This window comes from Zalophus californianus, chromosome 9 (assembly GCF_009762305.2).
Source record: "Zalophus californianus isolate mZalCal1 chromosome 9, mZalCal1.pri.v2, whole genome shotgun sequence".
Taxonomy (NCBI): domain Eukaryota; kingdom Metazoa; phylum Chordata; class Mammalia; order Carnivora; family Otariidae; genus Zalophus; species Zalophus californianus.
Genome location: NC_045603.1, coordinates 97,776,283 through 97,796,362, shown reverse-complemented (window position 1 = coordinate 97,796,362; position 20,080 = coordinate 97,776,283). Strand labels below are relative to the sequence as shown.

Sequence of the window (20,080 nt, the reverse complement as noted above, 5' to 3'; positions counted from 1 at the left end):
AAGTTGTGCCTAGTATTTTAAATCTAGAATGTCAAAAACACCCAACTGGCTTTATAAGTCCTTTCTTAGCCCCCGAGTCCCTCTTGGACTTGTAAGCCAGGTCCTGTGCAGAATTCTATGGCCTGGGAGACAAAGCTCTCTGGGACTTATAAATAGGGCTTCTTTGAGACTGGGAGGCAGTGTTTCATAACGGGTAGGTATTTGGAGTTGTGTCTGGATTGAATTTTGATTTCCTAGCTGTGTGATTTTGGGTAAGCCTCATCTGCAAAGTGGGGTTGGCAATACCTATTTCACAGGGGGTATTATGAAGAATAAAAGCACTACAGCCCATAAAGTGTTTAGTGCAATGCCTGGGTTTTAGTAAGCATCAAATAAGCATCAGTTATGATCATTATCATCATCTCCTAGGAGGCGGGCACACAATGAGTTATTGATAATCAGTTCCTAAACTCCTAGCACAGCAGGTGGCTATGTGTGTGGTATGGTTTGAGTGGTACTGGGAAGTCCCTTCTGGATGCCTTGATTTTCTAAAATTCTACCATATCACATGCTTTCAGTTAAACATTCCCCTCGCCAGGGATCCTTTACACTTTACAGAGCATCCCCTCCTCCTCGGCATGGTTTAGTTTATTAGGTACTAGTTATTTTCTTTACAGTGGCAGCCTGCAAACAGTGAACATGCAAGGACTGGGATTTGTGTTCTCCAGGGAAAAGGGGAGGGGGACGGGGGTTCTGAAAGATGGTGAAAAGGTAAAGAAAAGGAGAAATTCTGCACAATCTCCAGGTTTGCCCTGCCATTCTGTTCCCCTGAGGTGTCAGAGCAGCTTCTTTACTTTCCCAGGGAAGAGTTTACAGAGCCAAGCCTCTCTGGTCCCCTGGAGCCTCCACCCTTGAAATCAGCTGGACAACCAGGAAACAAGCCTGGCCCAGGGCGCCAACTGCTGTCTACCTGTCTCCTCTCCTGCACCCTGGGCTGGGATGGTGCTTCGGTCCTTTTGGTACTGACCCATCCTTGCTCAATTACCAGCAGCCCTGAGCCCCGTTCTGCCCTTCTTTGTGGCACCAGGACTCCCTTGGTCTTGGAGCTAGGTGAGATATAAGGGTTTATTTCCTGGTGACCTTGAAGTTTGACATCAGAGCCAATGCTGTGGCAGATGGTGGGGCCCGAGGCTTATTTCGTGATTAAAAGTCATTTCTTGGATCATGTCTGTGTTTCCCAGTCTGGAGCAGTGGGAATACGGCCACCATGGTGACCTTGACCACGGGTGGAGGAAGGAGGGGAGAGGAGTGATTCACTGTGCATCCTCCCTGTATGTCACCAGCCTGAGGACTCAGGATGCGTTGGGCCCTATTTTAGTCTCCGGAATTTGTCATCATCCAGTGCTATCTTCCCCACTACGCAGAAGTGGAGAGGGATTGGGGGCAGGCCTCTGTCTCCAAGGAGACTGTGACGATGTCCCACTAGGGGCAATTTGGAAGTGGACATCCTTAGAGGGCTGAGGAACGCCTCGGATTTGACCCCTGCAATTCCCGTGTTAGGGCCTTTCTCTTACCTGCTTTGGGGCTTAGTAAGACTAGCCAGCCCCTTTTTAGAAGGGGAAACTGAGGCCCAGAAAGGGCAGGGAATCCCCTTGGGTCACAATGTGCCGCCAGGGAAGAGTCAGGATGGGCTGAATCCAGGATTACGCTCCTTTGGCTTTCCCTCAAAACTCAGGAAGCCCCTCCTAGCTCCATTCTCCTTTGAGCTTTCCATCAAACCAGTCCCAGCGCTGAAGATCCCTTTGAATGCTCTCAGCGTCGCTGCTCTGAGACTTCCCCTTTAAGGCGCTCTTCCCCTTTAAGATTCACGGCTTCTTCCGCCACGCTGCGTCCTAAGGCCCCGCCCCTACAAACTGCTTTCCTCAGGGCAGCGACTGCTGCGCGGCCGCCACGGCCCCTTTAAGCTCGAGCCCCGCCCCTGGCTTCCCACCCCCCCCTTCCCCTCCCCCTTCAGCCCGCACCAGGTGGCCCGCGGGTCGTGCGGCGCGGCGCGCAACGGTGAGCGCAGGGTCCCGAGGGGGCGCGAGGACGCGCTCCCGGTCTTCTCCCGTCTTCGCCCGGTACTCGCGGGTCCCGGGGGCGGAGCTGGAGCTGCGACTGGGGCGGGGGAAATGGGTGGTCCGAAGCTCAGGAGGGGTGGGCCGGGCCGCGCCGAATGGGGGGGAAGGGCTCAGGTGACTTACGGGGAAGGAATGCCTCCCCGCGGAGCTGGCCGGACGACGCGGGGTCTGGGGGACTGGGCTTACGTTTTGGCGGCGTTCCCACTCTTCCTTACCCGTCCAGTGCCCCGGTACAGCCCAATTGTGGAATTGTCCCCCTTAGCCCCGGGGTCCAGGCCCTTCTTTGGGGGGCGGCTGCCGGTCTGTGCCGCCGCCTGAGACCGCGGTCGTGGAGGGCGCTGGAGAGGCCCAGGCTGAAAGCGGTGGCCTTTGAGGGGGGCGGCAGGAGGGCACCGGCCCCCTCTCGGACTCCTGGCAGAGGTGGGGGCCGTAGCAAAAGGCACAGGGGTGGGGAGGGTGGCGAGTGGCTAACAACCTGGGACAGACGTCTGCCCGTCTCCCCCCAGACACCGGCTGAGTTGTGGGTTGGGGAAGGATCTGGCAGCGGGACCTCACTTCCAAACCTTCTCTGCCGGTCAGTGAGCTGGCGGTCACCATGGCAATGCGGGAGCTGGTGGAGGCCGAATGCGGGGGTGCCAACCCGCTCATGAAACTGGCCGGGCACTTCACCCAGGACAAGGCCCTTCGGCAGGAGGGGTTGAGGTCTGGCCCTTGGCCCCCAGGAACCCCAGCCTCTGAGGCGGTGAGTGTTCTTGAGGTAGAAAACTCAAGTGGTGGCATGGGATGGAGGGGCCAGATGAACACTTTGGGATAACTGCTTTTTCTGTTGTGTTGCAGATAATAGTAGTTATCACTTAATGAGTGTTTACTTAACGCTGTACTAAGCATTGTACATCTTTATACAGATGAAGGCAGTCATTTTGTAGGTGAAGAAACTGGGGCTCAGAAATTTTGTGACTTGCCCAAGGTCACTCTAAGTGCTAGAGCTGGAATTTGAACTCCTGTTTAACTGAGTTGCGTGTGTGGACTTCATTACCGTACCATTTTGCTTCCCTTTCTTTTCTATCTTAGGTCTCTAAGCCTTTGGGAGTAGCCTCTGAAGATGAGGTAAACATGCCAGTCTCTTCTGCCCCATTTTTCTTTTGTCTGTTGTGTTTTTACTTTAAACTTGGCTCATCTGTATTTCACTCTTTGGAGCTTCCTGCCCAAATGAGATTTGCCTTATTTCTTCTGCTTGTTTTTAGAAATCTAGTCTTTGAGGATTTGCAAATCTGTAGTTTCTGTGTTTCCCTTTCCTTGTATTTGATATTAGAATGTCTCCCGTTCATTGGGCCCTATCTCTCGTTGAGTTCATTTCATCATCTTTCTCCTGGCAGTTGGTGGCTGAATTTCTCCAGGACCAGAATGCCCCACTTGTATCCCGTGCCCCTCAGACCTTCAAGATGGATGACCTCCTGGCAGAGATGCAGGAGATTGAACAGTCAAACTTCCGCCAGGCACCCCAGAGAGGTGGGTCCAGAGTCTGGTGGGAGGGCAGATCACCATTTTCTGTGCAGATAGGACCAACGGGGTTCCATATTTGGATGCTGCTGGCATTAGGGAACTGAGATGCAGAAGGAGACAAAAGGGACAAAGTGTTTTCATGTGCACTCAGGGTTCCTGAGGCATGATAGAATGATATGCATTTCTTTTCTTTTTTTTCTTAGTTCTCTCTCTTTCTTTTAAGCTCCTGGTGTGGCAGATTTGGCCCTGTCTGAGAACTGGGCCCAGGAGTTTCTTGCAGCTGGAGATGCTGTAGATGTAACTCAGGATTATAATGAGACAGACTGGTCCCAAGAATTCATCTCTGAAGTTACAGGTGAGGCTTGTCATGGGTAAACCTAAAGTGGTTCATATGGGGCAAAGTTCTATTCTGTTCCCCCAGGTCATCTTATGATATAGAGTGATTTCAGCTTCTATAACTTTTCTGGACTCTTGACTCATTTCTCTAGGGCACTGAACCTGATTTCCCTTAGGTGATAATAGGGAGTTATTGAAACTTAATGTGAAAGAGAGGCCTGGGTTTGAACTGGGTAGGAGATTTTGGAGATTATATCTATGTATCTCTTTATATCTCTACTTAAAGAGAGAATGGGAGAGAGGATGAGTAGAGAGAACATGAGGAGTTAGGTAGTTTTTTGTTATCTGGAACTTTACTACTGTAGTTTGGTGGTGAGGATCCATGGCAATGTCGCCCGGGAAGAAATACTAAGCATAGCCAGTGGAATTCTGGCATTGAACAGGGACGCCTGGGTGGCTCAGGCGGTTAAGCATCTGCCTTTGGCTCAGGTTGTGATCCCAGGGTCCTGGGATTGAGTCCCACATCAGGCTCCTTGCCAGGAGAGAGCCTGCTTCTCCCTCTGCCTGCCACTCCCCCTGCTTGTGCTCTCTCTCCCTCTGACAAATAAATAAATACAATCTTAAAAAAATAAAAGTCCTCTTGAACAGAGTTGGGGCCTTGGAAAATGGGATTGTGTTCAAGGGCTTGAGTATGAGGTCTTAGAGGGCAAAGACCGTATCCTGATGATAATAATAAATATTCATAATAATAGCCAATGTGTACTCACCATGTTCTAGGCTTTGTATTAAGTGCTTTCAGTGTATCATCTGTTTAATCCCCATGAGAATTCTTGAGGTAGCTACTGTTTTTATTCCCAGCATATAGATAAGAAAACAGGCTTTGAGATGAAGTGATTTGCCCAAGGTGATCCAGTTTTATAAGTGGTGGAGTTGGGATTTGACTCTGGGTTTGAATGATTCCAGACCCTGTGGGCTGAACCACGGTGCTCTACTGCCAGGCCTGCACCCGAAGCTCTTCAGGGTCCCAGCATAGTTCTCTGTCTTTGAGAGTGTCCATGCTCATCCTGTCCTGTGGGGTTGACCCTTCTCCCCCAGGCCTGTCTGATTAGGGGCATGGGGGAAGGACATTCTCTTCAGCTTTCCTCTTCCTCATTGCTTCCAAAGAGAAGCACTTGTTAGCTTTTTTCCAATTTAAGAAATTAAGAATAACAAGAGATATAAATGGACAAAGTTACAAAGATTCTAGACTCTCAGGGCATTCCCATTGTCATAGTTCTTGAACATTCCTGAGATCATTAATGGCACCTAATTGTTTTCTTCCGCCATTGTTTTTATTCTCTAAAAATGGGGCTTTCCGTCTCTAGGAAGAAAACCCCAAATCTAACAACTAAAACTCATCTTTAATAAAAGCTGTTGATCTCTTTTATCATGACTACTTTTCCCACCCGTAAGTTGGAGTTTAAGGTAGAATAATAGATATTCTTGGTTTCATTAATAGTACTTTGCACTTTATAATCTTCATTTGGTCTTCACAGTTACACTTACCTTGTAGGTATTCCTTCCCCCTTTTATAGATAAGGAACTGAGATTTGGAAAGGTTAAATACTTTGTTCGGAGTCACTCAGTAACAGAGATGACATTCGGACTCCTGTCTTTCTGACTCTAGGCTCCATACTTAGAGCCATTACGCTATCATTGAGAATCTTCTTTGGGGAACTGCCTCAAGTGAAAATCTGAGTTGTAACAAACACCCTCCACCAGACAAACTCAGTTTTTCATACAAACCTTAGACTGAAACGCGATCTCCTTATCGTAGAGAGACTTCTTTTGTAATGTGTGGGCATCTGTCATTTTTGGTAACTCAGAAAAAAAAAGTCATTGCTACTATAAGCATTGAGATTGATGAGATTTTTGTTCTAATTACCAGAATTGCTTGCAATCAGTGAAATCTTCCTTAACCTGTAAATGAAAAACAACTTTAGAAAAATGTGTTGGACCTCTCTTACTTGTTAAGTCCTCTTTGGGAGATTTCTTCTGTTTTATACATTCTTTTGGGGCTGTGCCTGCTTCATGGAGGCGGGGAGATGGAGAGCTGGAAAGGGAAATTGAGCTATTTGGTGTCTGCCTTCATAAAAATGCCAATTGCAGTAGTATCTTGCTCTGTATGGACCTTCAGTATTTATTGAATTGAGATCTGGGAGAAAGCTAAAGGAAATTAATTTTCTGATAATTCATTTTTTATTATCCTCATAATGTTTGTGGCTGATATTATATTGATGATATAGGTTACCTATTGCTTTATGGATAAGTAGACTTCAAGATGAAAGGAGGTTGTATTGAAATCTTTATTATCTTCAAATCCCTATTGTTATGATTCTAGACTCAAGTTTAAAAGGAGTCTTGACAGTTCATTTTTTTTCTTGCTTTAATGTTTTATTTGGAAATAATTGGAGTTTCACTGGAAGTTGCCAAAAAATGTAGAGGAAAGTTCTGTGTATCTTTCACTGTTTTCCCCAGTGGTAATATTTTGCATAACTGTTAATTTATGTACAATATCAAAGTCAGGCAGTTGCCATTGGTACAAGCCACAGTTTATTAAATTGCAGCAGTTTTACATGCCTTTGTGTGTGTGTTTATGGTTTTATACCGCTTTATCATATGTGTAGATTTGTGTAACTACCACCACAATCAAGTTACAGAATTATTCCATCACCACATGAAGCTCATTTTTGAGTCTGCTCTATTTCTTGATGCAATCCACCCCTCACCCCTGCCCCTAAATCTCCTGGGCCAAATACTTCTACATCTTGTGCTGTAGGGATGAAATACATCTTTAAGGGGTTTTGAATTTAGACAGCCTCAGCTAACATGGTGTGTGAGGTTCCTATGGTAATCATAAGAGAGAAACCTGCACTTTCCTCGGAAAGGCGGTAGGCAGCAGTAGCAGATGATAAGTGGCGGCAATAGATCTCTCCCAATGGCAGCAGAAGAGGCTGTGGAAGAAAAGGAGTAACCATCTCGTTGCGATGTTTTCTACTTTCGGTATGGGTTTGCTGCGAGCAGACAGTAATGATAATAATAACTAACATTTGTTACTCTGTGCTTCATGTGTGCATTATCTCACTTGGTCTTTACAAGAATCCCTACGAGGTAGCTATTATTATCCCTATTCTATAGATAAGGAAAGGGAAACTTATCAGTTAAGTCCCTTGCACAGTGAATAATTGGTGGTGTTGGGATTTGAGTGCCTGGTAGGCTGATCTGGAACCTACATTCTTTACCATTGGGCTGTTTAGCAAACTCAGAAACCTTCATGGGTAAGGGTGGGAAATTCTGAGTTTTTGACTTTGGAGCTTGGGCTAGATGTGCCAAGGAACACACAATGAGAGACTAAGTAAGACAACATTCTGAATTGGATACTTGGTATCTAGGTTGTTGGTTCTAATTCTACTAATTTACGTGACCTGGGATAGTCCCTTCCCGTCTGTAGGTCTTAATTGTTTCAATCTCAGGTACCCAAGTGGATCTGATTTTCTGTAAGAATTTCTCGAAAAATAGCATGAAGGCCAAGTAGAATTCTTTTAGTCATTGCATTTTGACTCCTTCGTCGGAGCAGGTTCCCAATGCCAGAAAATTCTGAGGCTTGTGGCTAATATGGCCAAATACCAGATTACAGCTATTTGAGGATGATTTTTCTCACCTCTGGGATTTTTGTCTAATCTGCCTCATGTCTCTTTTAAAGTCCAGGTGCTTTGTATTTTTTCCATTGCTTCTTGTCCTTGAAAGGAGCATTTCACAGAAACAGTATTCTCTATAATCGGAGGAGCACTTGTGGCCAGAGTATGCTTCTGCAAAATCCTCTAGTTGAGAGGAAGGAGTGACTGGAAAGTAAGGAGGAGGGGTGGCTAGTTTTCAGCAGAATGGGGCAAAGGGACCAGGAGGCATTGTAATGTCTATTTAAGTATTAAGTATCTCCTTACTAGGTCTCCACTCTTGAGCCAACAGTCTAGTTGGGGCAAAGGAAAGAGAAATGTTGTCTGTAAGAACTAGTGAGGGAATCTGGGTAAAAATGTTGAGAGTCCTTGAAGTTAAGGTATTGTATGATCAAAAAGAATCATCAACCACATTTTTTATTATATTAGTAATTTTTATTATTTATAATTAGGTGTATTTTGAGAGTCTGGGGATCCTTTTTTTTTCCTTCAGATTTTGACATTACTTTCTCAGATGTTGTGTGTACTTTGTTGAAATTGTTCGGGCAAAGTCTTGGTAAATAGAATAGACAGTTCTGTTATATATTTAATACTGAGGGATGAATCTGCCTTCTCATGTTAAAAACAATGACAGATCTTTAAACTGGGGGAAAAGATAGGATGACCACTTCAGTGTTGATGTGGAAAGGTATGGATACAGAGCAGAAGGAAAGCATACCGCAGACTCCCACCTTCTCTGTGTTTACTCATTCTTTAGGGCACCTTTGAACAATGTCTTAATGCTTTTGTTTTGTTTTAGTTTGGGTTTTGTTTCCAGCCCCAAAATAGTACAGGACAAAGCCCTGGAGGTTGAGAAAGGGTTTAGTGCCCTCATTCCATCTGTCGCCTTGGTATGTTTGTTATGATGTTGCAGTGGCGCCCTTTGTCACTAGAGCTTCTGAGACAATTTCTAGAATTACACTTAAAAACATAGCCCTCAAAATGAATCAAAAGTGACAAGTCAGACTAGTGTTTCTTCTTGCCAGGGCGGGGCGGGGGGGCGCGGCGGTCTGAGGGAGCCTGTGAGAGAGCTATAAACCTTCTTTGTCTTGATCTGGGTGGTGGTGATCTGAGTGTATTCATGTGTAGGAGTTAATAAAGCAGCATACTTATGTTTGATACACTGTATGTACTTTAATGTTTGCATGTTACATCTCAGCTAAAAAAAATTGAACAGACATCCAATGGGAGGAGTGGACCAATGTATTTTTAAATTCTAGCCCAGCATTCTGCTTCTCAGATTCTCTAGGTAGTTATAATATGAGGCTTGTTTTCTTGGGAGAGGGTGAACTCTATCAATGGAGAACAGACCAGAGGTTTGGTTAAGGAGAAGGGGCTCTTCTGTTCTCCCTTAGCTCCTTATCAGTTGTCTGCAGTACCTTTGAGGAAGTTGGAGGCCCTAAGTGCCTGCTATTTCTTATTGAAGTCTCTGGCACTTCAAGCAAAAGGGTTTGGTCCATACTCCTTTCCTGAGTCTCCTCATTTGTTCTGTTTCCAGCTCTGTAAACTTCCGCCCCAGGCCCCTTGGGAGTGGGTTGCATATTGAGAATTCAGTAGTGTTTTCTTTAGACCAGGAGTCTCTGAGGGATTCAGTAGGATCTGCTCTGCTTTGGCTTGGGTATGAGGGTCAGTTGAGTATGTGTCATACTCTCCCTTTCCCTGATCCCTCACTGAGCCCTGTGTGATTTCTCCACTTATGCTCCTTGCAGATCCTTTGTCTGTGTCCCCTGCCCGCTGGGCTGAGGAATATTTGGAACAGTCAGAGGAGAAGCTGTGGCTGGGAGAGCCTGAGGGAACAACAGCCACGGATCGCTGGTGAGTCCAGCTACTTCTTCCTGGATGGATCCCTGTGAAAAGAGTACTAGATAGTTTTCCCAGCCTCCCTTACCTCCTCCATCCACATTCTCAAACCCACTTGCAGTCCCCTCATTTTCTATGTTAAGGTTCCCACTTGTATTATTACCCCTAGAAATTTGTCTCAGATACAATTGAGTCAAGAATCCTAAGTGTCCTAATCAGAAGTTCCTAACTTTACCATATGCACCCTATTCCCTCTTTACTTTGGAGGCTGCTACTGTAGTCCTTCTCTCTACAAACAGGTGCTGGGGAATGGGAAGGATAAAAGAATGTAGCTAGTGCTTTGCCACTTCTGCCCAGGTGTCCTTTTTTAATGTAAATTGGAATTTGTAGGTCCTCAGTGAGACCGTATAGAGTCGTGTCACCCTCTCCCCGCCCAGAACTGTGATTGCCATGGGCTGGGAGTAGGGAATAGTGTGGGGAAGGTGGTGGCAGACTAGTGGGTGGAGCTAGTTTGTCCTTACCTGTTCCAGGTACGATGAGTATCATCCTGAGGAGGATCTGCAGCACACAGCCAGTGACTTTGTGGCCAAGGTGGATGACCCCAAATTGGCTAACTCTGAGGTGAGCCACATCCCACTGCTGCTTTGCCCAGCAGAGCTGGTCTTGGAAATCAAGAGTCTAGCTTCTCTTACCCCAGTTTAAAGAGAAGGATGTAAGATCCAAAGTCCGTTCCATCCTGTCTGGAGAATAGAGACCTGGGATCCTGCTTCTTCCTTCCAACATTCTTTCCCTCATTTCCTTGCATACTAACCCTTTCGCTTTTCTGTGTCTTCTCAAATCTTTAAGGCCAGAAATCCCTTTCTTTTTGCTCTCGACGTTTTTCAGGGTCTTTAGCAAATCTTGTCTGCAGCTAGAGGTGGTCAGGGGGCGGGGTAAGTGCAGGCTTCTCTTGGGCATGGTTGAGAGTGCACACCTGGAAGTCCTCTCCCAAGTGGCCTATGTGTGTCTCTGTGCCCCAGTTCCTGAAATTCGTGCGGCAGATTGGCGAGGGGCAGGTGTCCCTGGAGTCCGGTGCAGGGTCGGGCCGAGCTCAGGCAGAACAGTGGGCAGCAGAGTTTATACAGCAGCAGGTAGGACATTGTCACTTCCCAGTCCCACTTCAGACCCGGCTGGTGCCCCAGGCCTTGGGTTCAGTGTTCCCAGATGGGGAAGGGATTTTATTGCCAGCTTGTCTTGGTAGCATCCAGGTCCTGAGTGGGTGGGAAAGAGATTCTGAGACTGTTCTCAGAAGTGTCCAGGTTGCTGGTGTTTAGCGGGTGTTCAGTCAGTAGAAAGGTGGTGGTGGTATGACCATCCTTCTTTGTCACAGGGTACATCAGAGGCCTGGGTTGACCAGTTCACAAGACCAGGAAACACAGCTGCCCTTGATATGGAGTTTGAACGAGCCAAGTCAGCTATAGAGGTGAGAGCAGGTAGCACAGGAGTCACCTCAGGGGAACACACTCCATTGGAGAGTTGGTGTTGGAACATCACAGATGGTGAACATTGTATGCCATAGTGTTCCTGAACCCTCTCTGTCAGAACTGCTGTGGGTAGGGTGGGTAACTACCAAAAATGCAAATCCCAGGACATCACCTTCCACTGCAGAATCAGAATCTGGGGGTAGGATCTAGGAATCTGCATTTACAAAAAGCTCTTGGACGCTCTGAAATTTAAGATTTACTGCCTTAAGGGATCCATCTGAGTGGTGCTGAGGGTGGGGTGGGGCGGTCATGATGGATCTCCTTTTTCTACCTGCCTTCCCTTCCTTACAGTCTGATGTCGATTTCTGGGACAAGTTGCAGGCAGAGCTGGAGGAGATGGCGAAACGGGACGCTGAGGCTCACCCCTGGCTTTCTGACTATGATGACCTCACGTCTGCTTCCTACGATAAGGTAAGAACTCGGTTCTCAGACGGCAGGGTTTCCTTGTTTTGTTGTTTCTCCTCTAATCCTGAATTTGAAGGGTACTTACTTTCAAGTAATTACTTCCTTGAGCCCCTTTCTATGAAAGGAAGTCCGAATCATTCCCTTGTCCCACTCTTCTTCAGTAATTGAAGGTATGCGTTATTCTTAGGACATACAGATTAATAATAATAGACTGTCCTTGTCAAATAACGGTAAGACGGTGACATAATGCCTGTGACATAGATTTGCACATGATGCATTCAGAACACAGATGAAGGTGCTCTGCTTTGGAGGTTGATTTGAGAACATTTTTGAGGAGATCGGTAACTCCTTTGGTAGAGAGTGGTAATTGGTAGACTATCACTCTGTCTCCGTATCTTAATATCTATTTACTTTTTTTAACTCACAGATTTATTTTAAATTTGGATCTGTTCCTCTAAGTACTGACCACTTGTGCGAATTTAGGGTGTTTGCAAGGAATTATATTAAATAAAGTGTTAGGAAAATTTCCCAGTAGTCATTGGTCAAAGATGATCTAATTTTGTATATAGCATAGACTTTGAAGCATATGCTATTTCAGCGGTATCACTGTAGAAAAAAATCTGCTTTGAGGTTGTAGGATATTTAGGGATGTGGTTAATAATTGAGCTGCTGAGTTGAAGCATGAGGGGGAAGGGAGAGAATTGTTGGGTTTTGAAAGAAGCAGAACAGGAATTGAGGAGGTGAGTAGCGCTACCACTTCTCAGCTCAGATCTGGTTGGGAAAGGGTTCTGGGGCTAAAACCAGGGCCTGAGACGTAAAGCAGGATGCTGGAGGTAGGTCTTGACATCAGGGAGCTCTGTGTGCAAAGATAGGGAAGAGTAAAGTTCAAGAAAACTTTAAAAAGTCTAGCATTTGAAAGCCAATGAAAAACAGTACTGGGAAAAATAGGATTTTGTGTACTATTGCAGTCTGACTTTTTATGAGTTACCCTGTTACATATAATAGAAAACAGCTTACTGGGATCCTGCCCTGTGTTTTGCCATAATAAGAGTTTCCTCTATAGAATTCTGAGGAGGAAGAACTTAAGGAAATACCTGGAGATAATACATTTATTAATTTGTATTAGCAATTTGGTAAGTTGCATAGGTTCTGTCAACTTACAAACGGCAAATTACAAATTTTAGATGAAAATTTCTGTGCTTTTGATAAATAAAGACATAGCACTGATTTTATATGAGTAGCATTTTTTACTCTCATGTTAATGACTTGCTAGGTGGAATAAAATTTTTTTGAATAGTTTTTTTTAAATTTTATATATATATTTTTAAAGATTTTATTTGAGAGAGAGAGAGAATGAGAGAGAGAGAAAGCACATGAGACGGGGGAGGGTCAGAGGGAGAAGCAGACTCCCTGCCAAGCAGGGAGCCCGATGTGGGACTGGATCCAGGGACTCCAGGATCATGACCTGAGCCGAAGGCAGTCACTTAACCAACTGAGCCACCCAGGCGCCCCTAAATTTTTATTATGTTAATCACCATACATTACATCATTAGTTTTTGATGCAGTGTTCCATGATTCATTGTTTGTGTATAACACCCAGTGCTCCATTCAGTACGTGCCCTCTTTAATACCTGTCACCAGGCTAACCCATTCCCCCGCTCCCTCCCCTGTAGAACCCTCAGTTTGTTTCTCAGAGTCCATCCATAGTCTCTCATGGTTCGTCTCCCTTGGATAAAGTTTTTAATTCAAAACTTAAAAATAATGTTTTTAGATTCTTGAACCCTATTTGATATCATTGATACCTTGAGATATTGCAGATTTAGAACTAGAAATATTTGCATTAATGTTCCACAGAAATGTGCTATACTTTGTTGCTCACTAATAATGAACAATGCAGATTTTATCTGGCTTCGTGCTAACTATTACTGAATTGTATGTCAGTAGTGCTTTTTTGGTTTTTAAATGTGAATCTGACCCTGATTGTCTATAAATATTCATGGGTCTCTGAAAATACTATTTTTTACTGAATGGTCCTTAAATTTTCAAGACAACTTAACATGTGTAGCTCAAGCAGGTAATGTATCCTTTTAGCATAGAGGAGAAGTTTCTGTGATGGGCAGACTTTTAGTAGTGATCCTGTTTTTGCTGGGTGATCCTGTGAGATTTTGGAGTAGACCAGACAGTGGATCAGACCTAATGACTGGCTCAAATTAGACTTTTTAGGTTGCAACAGCGATCATAAGCTCATGCCCCATTCTTTGGCGGGCTGTTGAAGCTTCCTTCAGCATATTCTTGTTCCTATTTCTGTAAATATTCTGATCGTGAAAAATTCCTCTCTGATCAGCAATTGATAAAGCACTTAGAAAACCCTGTGCTTGCAACCTGACGGCCTTGACGTGCTCCATTGTCTTTTCAGGATAATACCCATTTTATGAAGAGCGTTTTATGTCTTTTGGTAAGAAGACTTGGGTGAATATTCTCATTTGATGCTCTCAGTAGCTCTGAGAGGCGGGAATTAATTTCATTAGGAAATTGTGTTAGAGATGACCGTGATCTTGCTTTCCTACAGGGTGGCTTAAAACATGGATTGATAATAGATAGTAGTTGAGGTTGAATGTGGGGGGATTTCTTTTGTGGAAACTGATAGTCTAGGGTAAGGGTCAGCAAACTATGGCTCGCAGGGAGATCTGGCCTGCCACCTGTTTTTGCCTGGCCTGTGAACTGATAGTGGTTTTAACATTTTTAGGTGGTTGAAAAAAAAAAAAGTACCGTGACATGTGCAAATTATATAAAATTCAAGTTTCAGTGTCCATAAATAAAGTTTTATTGGAACCCAGTCATACTTACTTGCTTACCTGTCTGTGGCTCCTTTCTCTCTCCAAAGGTGGAGTTGAGTAGTTGTGACAAAATATTTATTTAGTTATTATCTGGCCCTTTACAGAAAAGGCTTGCTGATTCCTGGTCTAGGGTCATTTTCTATCTTCTAGGTTTTCATATTGTACAGAGATATCCCAGGCACCTTACCTATTCTCAGATACTTTTAATACATTTATTTTTAATCCATCTCCTATAATATGTCTTGCTTTTTAGACTTCCATTGTAATTATCTAATTTCTGTTCATCACAGATAATTTACATCTTATGGCTTACCATGGTTTAGAACTTGGCTGGTTAGATTTAAGTGTTACCAGTTTTTTTAGCAGTTCCATAGTAATAATGAAAAAGGGCCTCGCTCACGTCTGTATTACGTATGGTTTCATTCTTACATGTCCTTAGCTACATTTAGAAGGGCTCTGCCTGATATTTTGCATCTTATTTTCATTCTGGTATTTTGTTTGTGTTGGTAACCATTTACTCCCCAAAAAGAACATTTTATTTGCTTGTCCTCGTGACTCTCATTTTACCTTATTACCTCTTTGCCTAACATGAAACAGCAGTAGGCAAAGCTTTGTACGTAGCATCATAATTCTTTCCTTAAATGAGAAATCCTCAGCGAGAAGAGAACGGTGTTTTTCTGAAACATATTCTGCCATCAGGATTTTGGGATCTAGCTTTCATTTACTATCAAATAGAGATTAATATTAGTAACTTTTAAGAGTACAATTAGGGAACAACTAAGATTTTCAAAGTGCTTGAACACAGGTTATCCAGTCAGTGCACACAGTCATTCTGTGAGCTAGGTAAGAGCGGCATCTGAGTGGTAGGGCCTCTGACTCCAAATGGCATTTCCATTATTCATTTTCACACTGTTGCAGAAAAATAAGAAGTGCCCTTTGAATAGCTAAGGAGAGCTTATCTCATAAGATAAGATCTCATAAGATCTGCTTAAGATAAGCAGATCCTGTAAGAAATGTGTTCTGTCCAGTGGTGAGAATCAAGGATGTAGAAATACAGGCCTTTAAGGACTTCCTAAAATTAGCTTATTCCCAGCATGGATCAGAGTTTGTAGTCTTGCTTAGCTTTTCAGGAGATAGCAGCATGAGCATGATACTGAATGGATTTACTGTAGTTGTAGATGATCTCCTTTCTAATATGGAAAACTTGCCGGCGTTTAATTCAGATACGTTTTTGGAGGTCTTCAAGTAAAAAAAAAAATGGAGGTCTTTAACTTTTCCACCTCTGTCTTGGTTGTCATCTCCCATTCCTGCTGCTTTGGCTGTGATGGCTAGCTAGCTAGCTAGCTAGCATGCATTTATTTATTTATTTATTTATTTATCTATTTATCTATTTTTTATTTATTTATTTATTAATTAATTATTTATTTATTTTTATTTATTTATTTATTTTTATTTATTTATTTATTTATTTGACAGAGAGAGACACATGGAGAGAGGGAGGACAAGCAGGGGGAGAGGGAGAAGGAGAAGCAGACTCTCCGCTGAGCAGGGAGCCAGACGCGGGGCTCGATCCCAGGACCCTGGGATCACGACCTGAGCTGAAGGCAGACGCCCAACCAACTGAGCCACCCAGGCGCCCCTGTGATGGCTCTCTTAGACAGGTTTTCACTTGGCTTCCTTTCCTTCTAGGGGTACCAGTTTGAGGAGGAGAACCCCTTGCGTGACCACCCCCAGCCTTACGAGGAGGGGCTCCAGCGACTTCAGGAGGGGGACCTGCCAAATGCTGTGCTGCTTTTTGAGGCAGCTGTGCAGCAGGATCCTAAGCACATGGAAGTGAGTGACTCATTACTCTGACTTCATATTAGAGACTGCTTTCATCAGTTTTGAGGGAAGCCCCACAGAGTAGTGCAGATAGATTAGGACCTGGGTGATGGCCTGGGGTGGGGGGGTAAGAGTGAGATGGTGAGTGGAGGAAGCCAGAGGAAGGGAGGTTGGAAAGGTGAATGCAGGAGTAATGGAATCTGACACCTTCTCTCTAGGCGTGGCAGTATCTGGGTACCACCCAAGCAGAGAATGAACAAGAACTATTAGCCATCAGTGCGCTACGGAAGTAAGTACATGAAAGGTGGGGTGAGGTGGTTCCCGGGCTCTCTAAATAGCCTTTAGAATGATAGGATTCCAAACCCGGATCCTTGTCTTCTTTCAAGTCACTAGCAAGAGTGTTTTCTTGTGGTGAAACTCTTAAGGTTTGGAGTGAATTGGAGATAACCTGGTTCCAATCCTCATCAGCATTTAATTTTATATGTGGGACCCTCACTGGTTCCTTGGCTGCTAAAACATTCCCCTTCTCATATCTGTAATTTTTTTCAATAACTTCCATGTAGAGGATTCCTCTGTATATTTAATCTGAGGGAGTTGGCAGGTGAGGCCATTGTGACTCTGCATTCCATGACAACATTCCAGGGTCACTGCGGATACCAGCTCTGCCCACCTCTGTCCAAACAGGTGTCTGGAGCTAAAGCCTGATAACCGGACGGCACTGATGGCGCTGGCTGTGAGCTTCACCAACGAGTCCCTGCAGCGACAGGCCTGTGAAACCCTGCGAGACTGGCTGCGCTACACACCGGCCTATGCCCATCTGGTCGTGCGCGGTGAAGAAGGGGCTGGGGGGCCAGGACAGGGCCCCAGCAAGCGCATCCTGGGGTCTCTGTTGTCCGAGTGAGTGAAGGATTCCTGGAATGATAGATGGTAACCTGAGTTCCGGTAGGCAGAGGGCCTTGATTTTGGAAGCTTTGGTGGATCGAGACTCAAGGACCTCAGAGTGGGATGGGAAACCCAGGATGCACGTGAAGGAGGTCTGCATTCTATGGTGCAGTGCTGGGATGAAATAGAAGAAACGCGTTTCTAAAGTGAAATTTGACAGTAGGAGGATGACTGATCGATTGATGAATCTTGGGGATATGAGTGACTTAAGGATGTGTTTTGGAAGGGTAGGAATATAGACACGTCCGTCCACCTGTTTTTGCATTTTTTTTCTTTCCTATTTATGCAGCTCCCTATTTCTTGAAGTGAAAGAGCTCTTCCTGGCTGCTGTACGCCTGGACCCTACATCCATTGACCCGGATGTGCAGTGTGGCTTGGGAGTCCTTTTCAACCTGAGCGGGGAGTATGACAAGGCGGTGGACTGTTTCACAGCTGCCCTCAGCGTTCGTCCCAATGTGAGCCTCAGGGAGGGACAGAAATAGGACGTGCTTGCATCTTATTGAAGGGTCATTTGTTGGGACCTGCGGAGTCCTGGGAGCTTCCGTTCCATACACTCATTGCCTTGGGAGAATTGGGCAAAGAAGGCTGGGAGTACAGGGTCATCTGAACTGGACAGCGGGGAGTCTGTATGAGACGAGAGAAGTTACACTGTGTCACGCGATGAACAGCTGAAGAGAAAGGAAGGGAGAGTAACGTGTATTAGCTAAACAGAGTGGTGACCCGGGGAGGAATGGGCGGAATTGGATCGGAGCCTGGCTCTTGTCTGTAACCCTTCTCCATCCTTGTTCCAGGACTATTTGCTGTGGAATAAGCTAGGGGCCACCCTGGCCAACGGAAACCAGAGTGAAGAAGCAGTAGCTGCGTACCGTCGGGCCCTCGAGCTACAGCCTGGCTATATACGGTCCCGCTATAACTTGGGTATCAGCTGCATCAATCTCGGAGCTCACCGGTGAGAGCGTCTATTGAGTAATTAATGAATGAACGCTTTCTCCCTGCCTTTGACCCTAGCTCCTCATTCTCTGATCCTCTCTTTCACTAACTGGCCCCAGCTGTCTCCCTGTGCCAGTTTACCTGCCTCCTTCCAGTAATGTTCTGCTCACCAGCGCTCATTCTTCTTCCCGACAGGGAGGCTGTGGAACACTTTTTGGAGGCTCTGAACATGCAGAGGAAAAGCCGGGGCCCTCGGGGTGAAGGGGGCGCCATGTCGGAGAATATCTGGAGCACCCTGCGTTTGGCATTGTCTATGTTAGGCCAGAGTGATGCCTATGGGGCAGCCGATGCCCGGGATCTGCCCACCCTCCTAGCTATGTTTGGCCTGCCCCAGTGACAGTGGGATGGGCTGCCCTGTGAGTGTCTGCTTGGAGGGGTCCCTGCTCTGGATGTGACTCCCTCTCCCCAAATGGGCCTACTAAGGGGGTGGGCTGATGACCACAAGCAGCGTGGCCTCTCAGGAGCTGCCTCAACATAGGGGTGGGTAGTCTGTGTTCTTCCTGCATCACTGTAGGAAAATGAGCTGTGTTGTCTCTGAGTCCCTTGGTAATTCAAGGGTTGTACATCCAGCTACAGATCTCTCTGCTCATCGTGCCCTTTCTTGGTGCTGCTTTTTGGGTAGGACCCAAAGATATAGGGTAACTGTTGTCATCAGCTGCCATTTCGGATAGGGTCCACCACATCTGTAACTTCTGTCCTCCTCCCACTTACTGGGGCTGGTAATGGTACAGCTTTCTCGGGCAGTTGTGTGTGGCAGGTTCTTCTAACGCGCACCTCTCTGGTGACTGTATCTGGGCTGGGATGTTGGGAGTGGCCTGTTGGGTTGAAATGTTGCTTTGGCTTCAGCAGAGCTGCGTTTTGATAGGGGCTCTCATAGTTCTCTTGCTCCTGGACCTCTCCCGGCTGTAGTTCAGAGTCTCTGGGTGCGATGCTGCATGCGGTACCGCTGACATCATTATTGAGGGGTCCTTAGGAGTCGCTGGGGTCAGTTGTACAGAGAGTGCGTGTGCGTGGGGTAGGAGGATGACCTGTTTGTGGAATGAACCTAGAAGGGACCAGATGGGGTCCAATTAAGGGCTCTGTTTTGGGGCCTTTGGTGGGACGACAGAGCAGGTGGGCTGGGGGTGTGGTGAGTGCAGCCAGCCCTCCTCTTAGAAAGGCCTGCAAGTAGGAATTGAGCTAACTCTTTTAGAAAGTTGGTTCAGAAATGACGGTCTTGCCAAATTCCTAGCAAAGAGGCAGTTCAGTGTTACCATAAGCCTTTTGTTGTACTTGAAATGTTTCTAGGGGAAAGCATTGAAAAATCCCCTTCCCCCATATTACCTCCACAAAGTGAAGATTGAGGGAGCAGCTTGGATTCTTCTCAACTGTGCCCTGCAAGGGGAGATACACCAACCCCCAGAAGTGACTGCTAAGCCTCTTGCCTTGTCTTCAGTAGCTAACGATCAGAGAGATTTTTTTTAAACTACCATGGTCCCAAGGTTCCATCCTGAATTTATTTTTCTTTGTATGAATATGTGTAAATGATTTAAAAATAAAACTGTATGAATAAAATTTGTATGAAGAATAAATGGAACTGACATGCGTGTGAGTTCTGCCAGGCGTGAAGTTGGGGTGTGGGAGGTGGGTTGGTGTTTGGAGGATTGGTATTTAACGGTTTTCCTCTTCTCTCTCCGTTTCTCACATTTGGTATATTGATTACCCATCCATCCGTCCAGTAATATTGAGCACCTAATATATGCCTGGTACTGTGAATTAAGATGGACAAGATCCCTGTGTTCGTGGAACTTAAAAGTTTAGCAGGAGAGACCACTGGTCAAAATCATGCATTTTTCATACTTGTGATAATACGATAAAGGGAAATATGGGGTGTGATATAATTGGTATTGTTTTCATTCTGAATTACATGGGAGGATTATGGTAGTTTTTCCAATGCTTATGGTTTCTAAAAGTTTTCATCTGGCTCTCCCTGGTTTTATTAGGAACTGTATCAAGAGTCATATAAAGATGGGTATTGATCCTGGGGAAAGTTTTTTTTTTTTGTTTTTTAGGAGAGAGAGTGCAAACAGGAG

The 20,080-nt window shown here is 45.4% G+C and overlaps 1 protein-coding gene across 8 annotated transcripts; it reads left to right on the top strand.

Annotated features, from left to right (window-relative positions):
- The first annotated feature begins 1,903 nt into the window (after nucleotides 1-1,903).
- On the top strand, nucleotides 1,904-19,562 carry PEX5 (peroxisomal biogenesis factor 5). Of its 8 annotated transcripts, none has more exons than XM_027594562.1 (16): nucleotides 1,904-2,037; nucleotides 2,679-2,841; nucleotides 3,171-3,206; nucleotides 3,476-3,608; nucleotides 3,826-3,957; nucleotides 9,400-9,505; nucleotides 10,021-10,111; nucleotides 10,510-10,620; nucleotides 10,860-10,952; nucleotides 11,305-11,424; nucleotides 15,945-16,088; nucleotides 16,295-16,365; nucleotides 16,761-16,973; nucleotides 17,308-17,473; nucleotides 17,810-17,967; nucleotides 18,144-19,562. In XM_027594562.1, the coding sequence occupies exons 2-16, from the start codon at nucleotides 2,695-2,697 to the stop codon at nucleotides 18,343-18,345; spliced, it is 1,923 nt and encodes a 640-aa protein (XP_027450363.1). In that variant the 5' UTR covers nucleotides 1,904-2,037; nucleotides 2,679-2,694; the 3' UTR covers nucleotides 18,346-19,562. The 8 variants fall into 8 exon arrangements, with proteins under 8 accessions (XP_027450363.1, XP_027450364.1, XP_027450360.1 ...); XM_027594563.1 differs by having other exon boundaries at nucleotides 1,988-2,099; XM_027594559.1 differs by lacking the exon at nucleotides 1,904-2,037 and adding an exon at nucleotides 2,189-2,329 and having other exon boundaries at nucleotides 11,329-11,424.
- The last annotated feature ends 518 nt before the right edge of the window (nucleotides 19,563-20,080 follow it).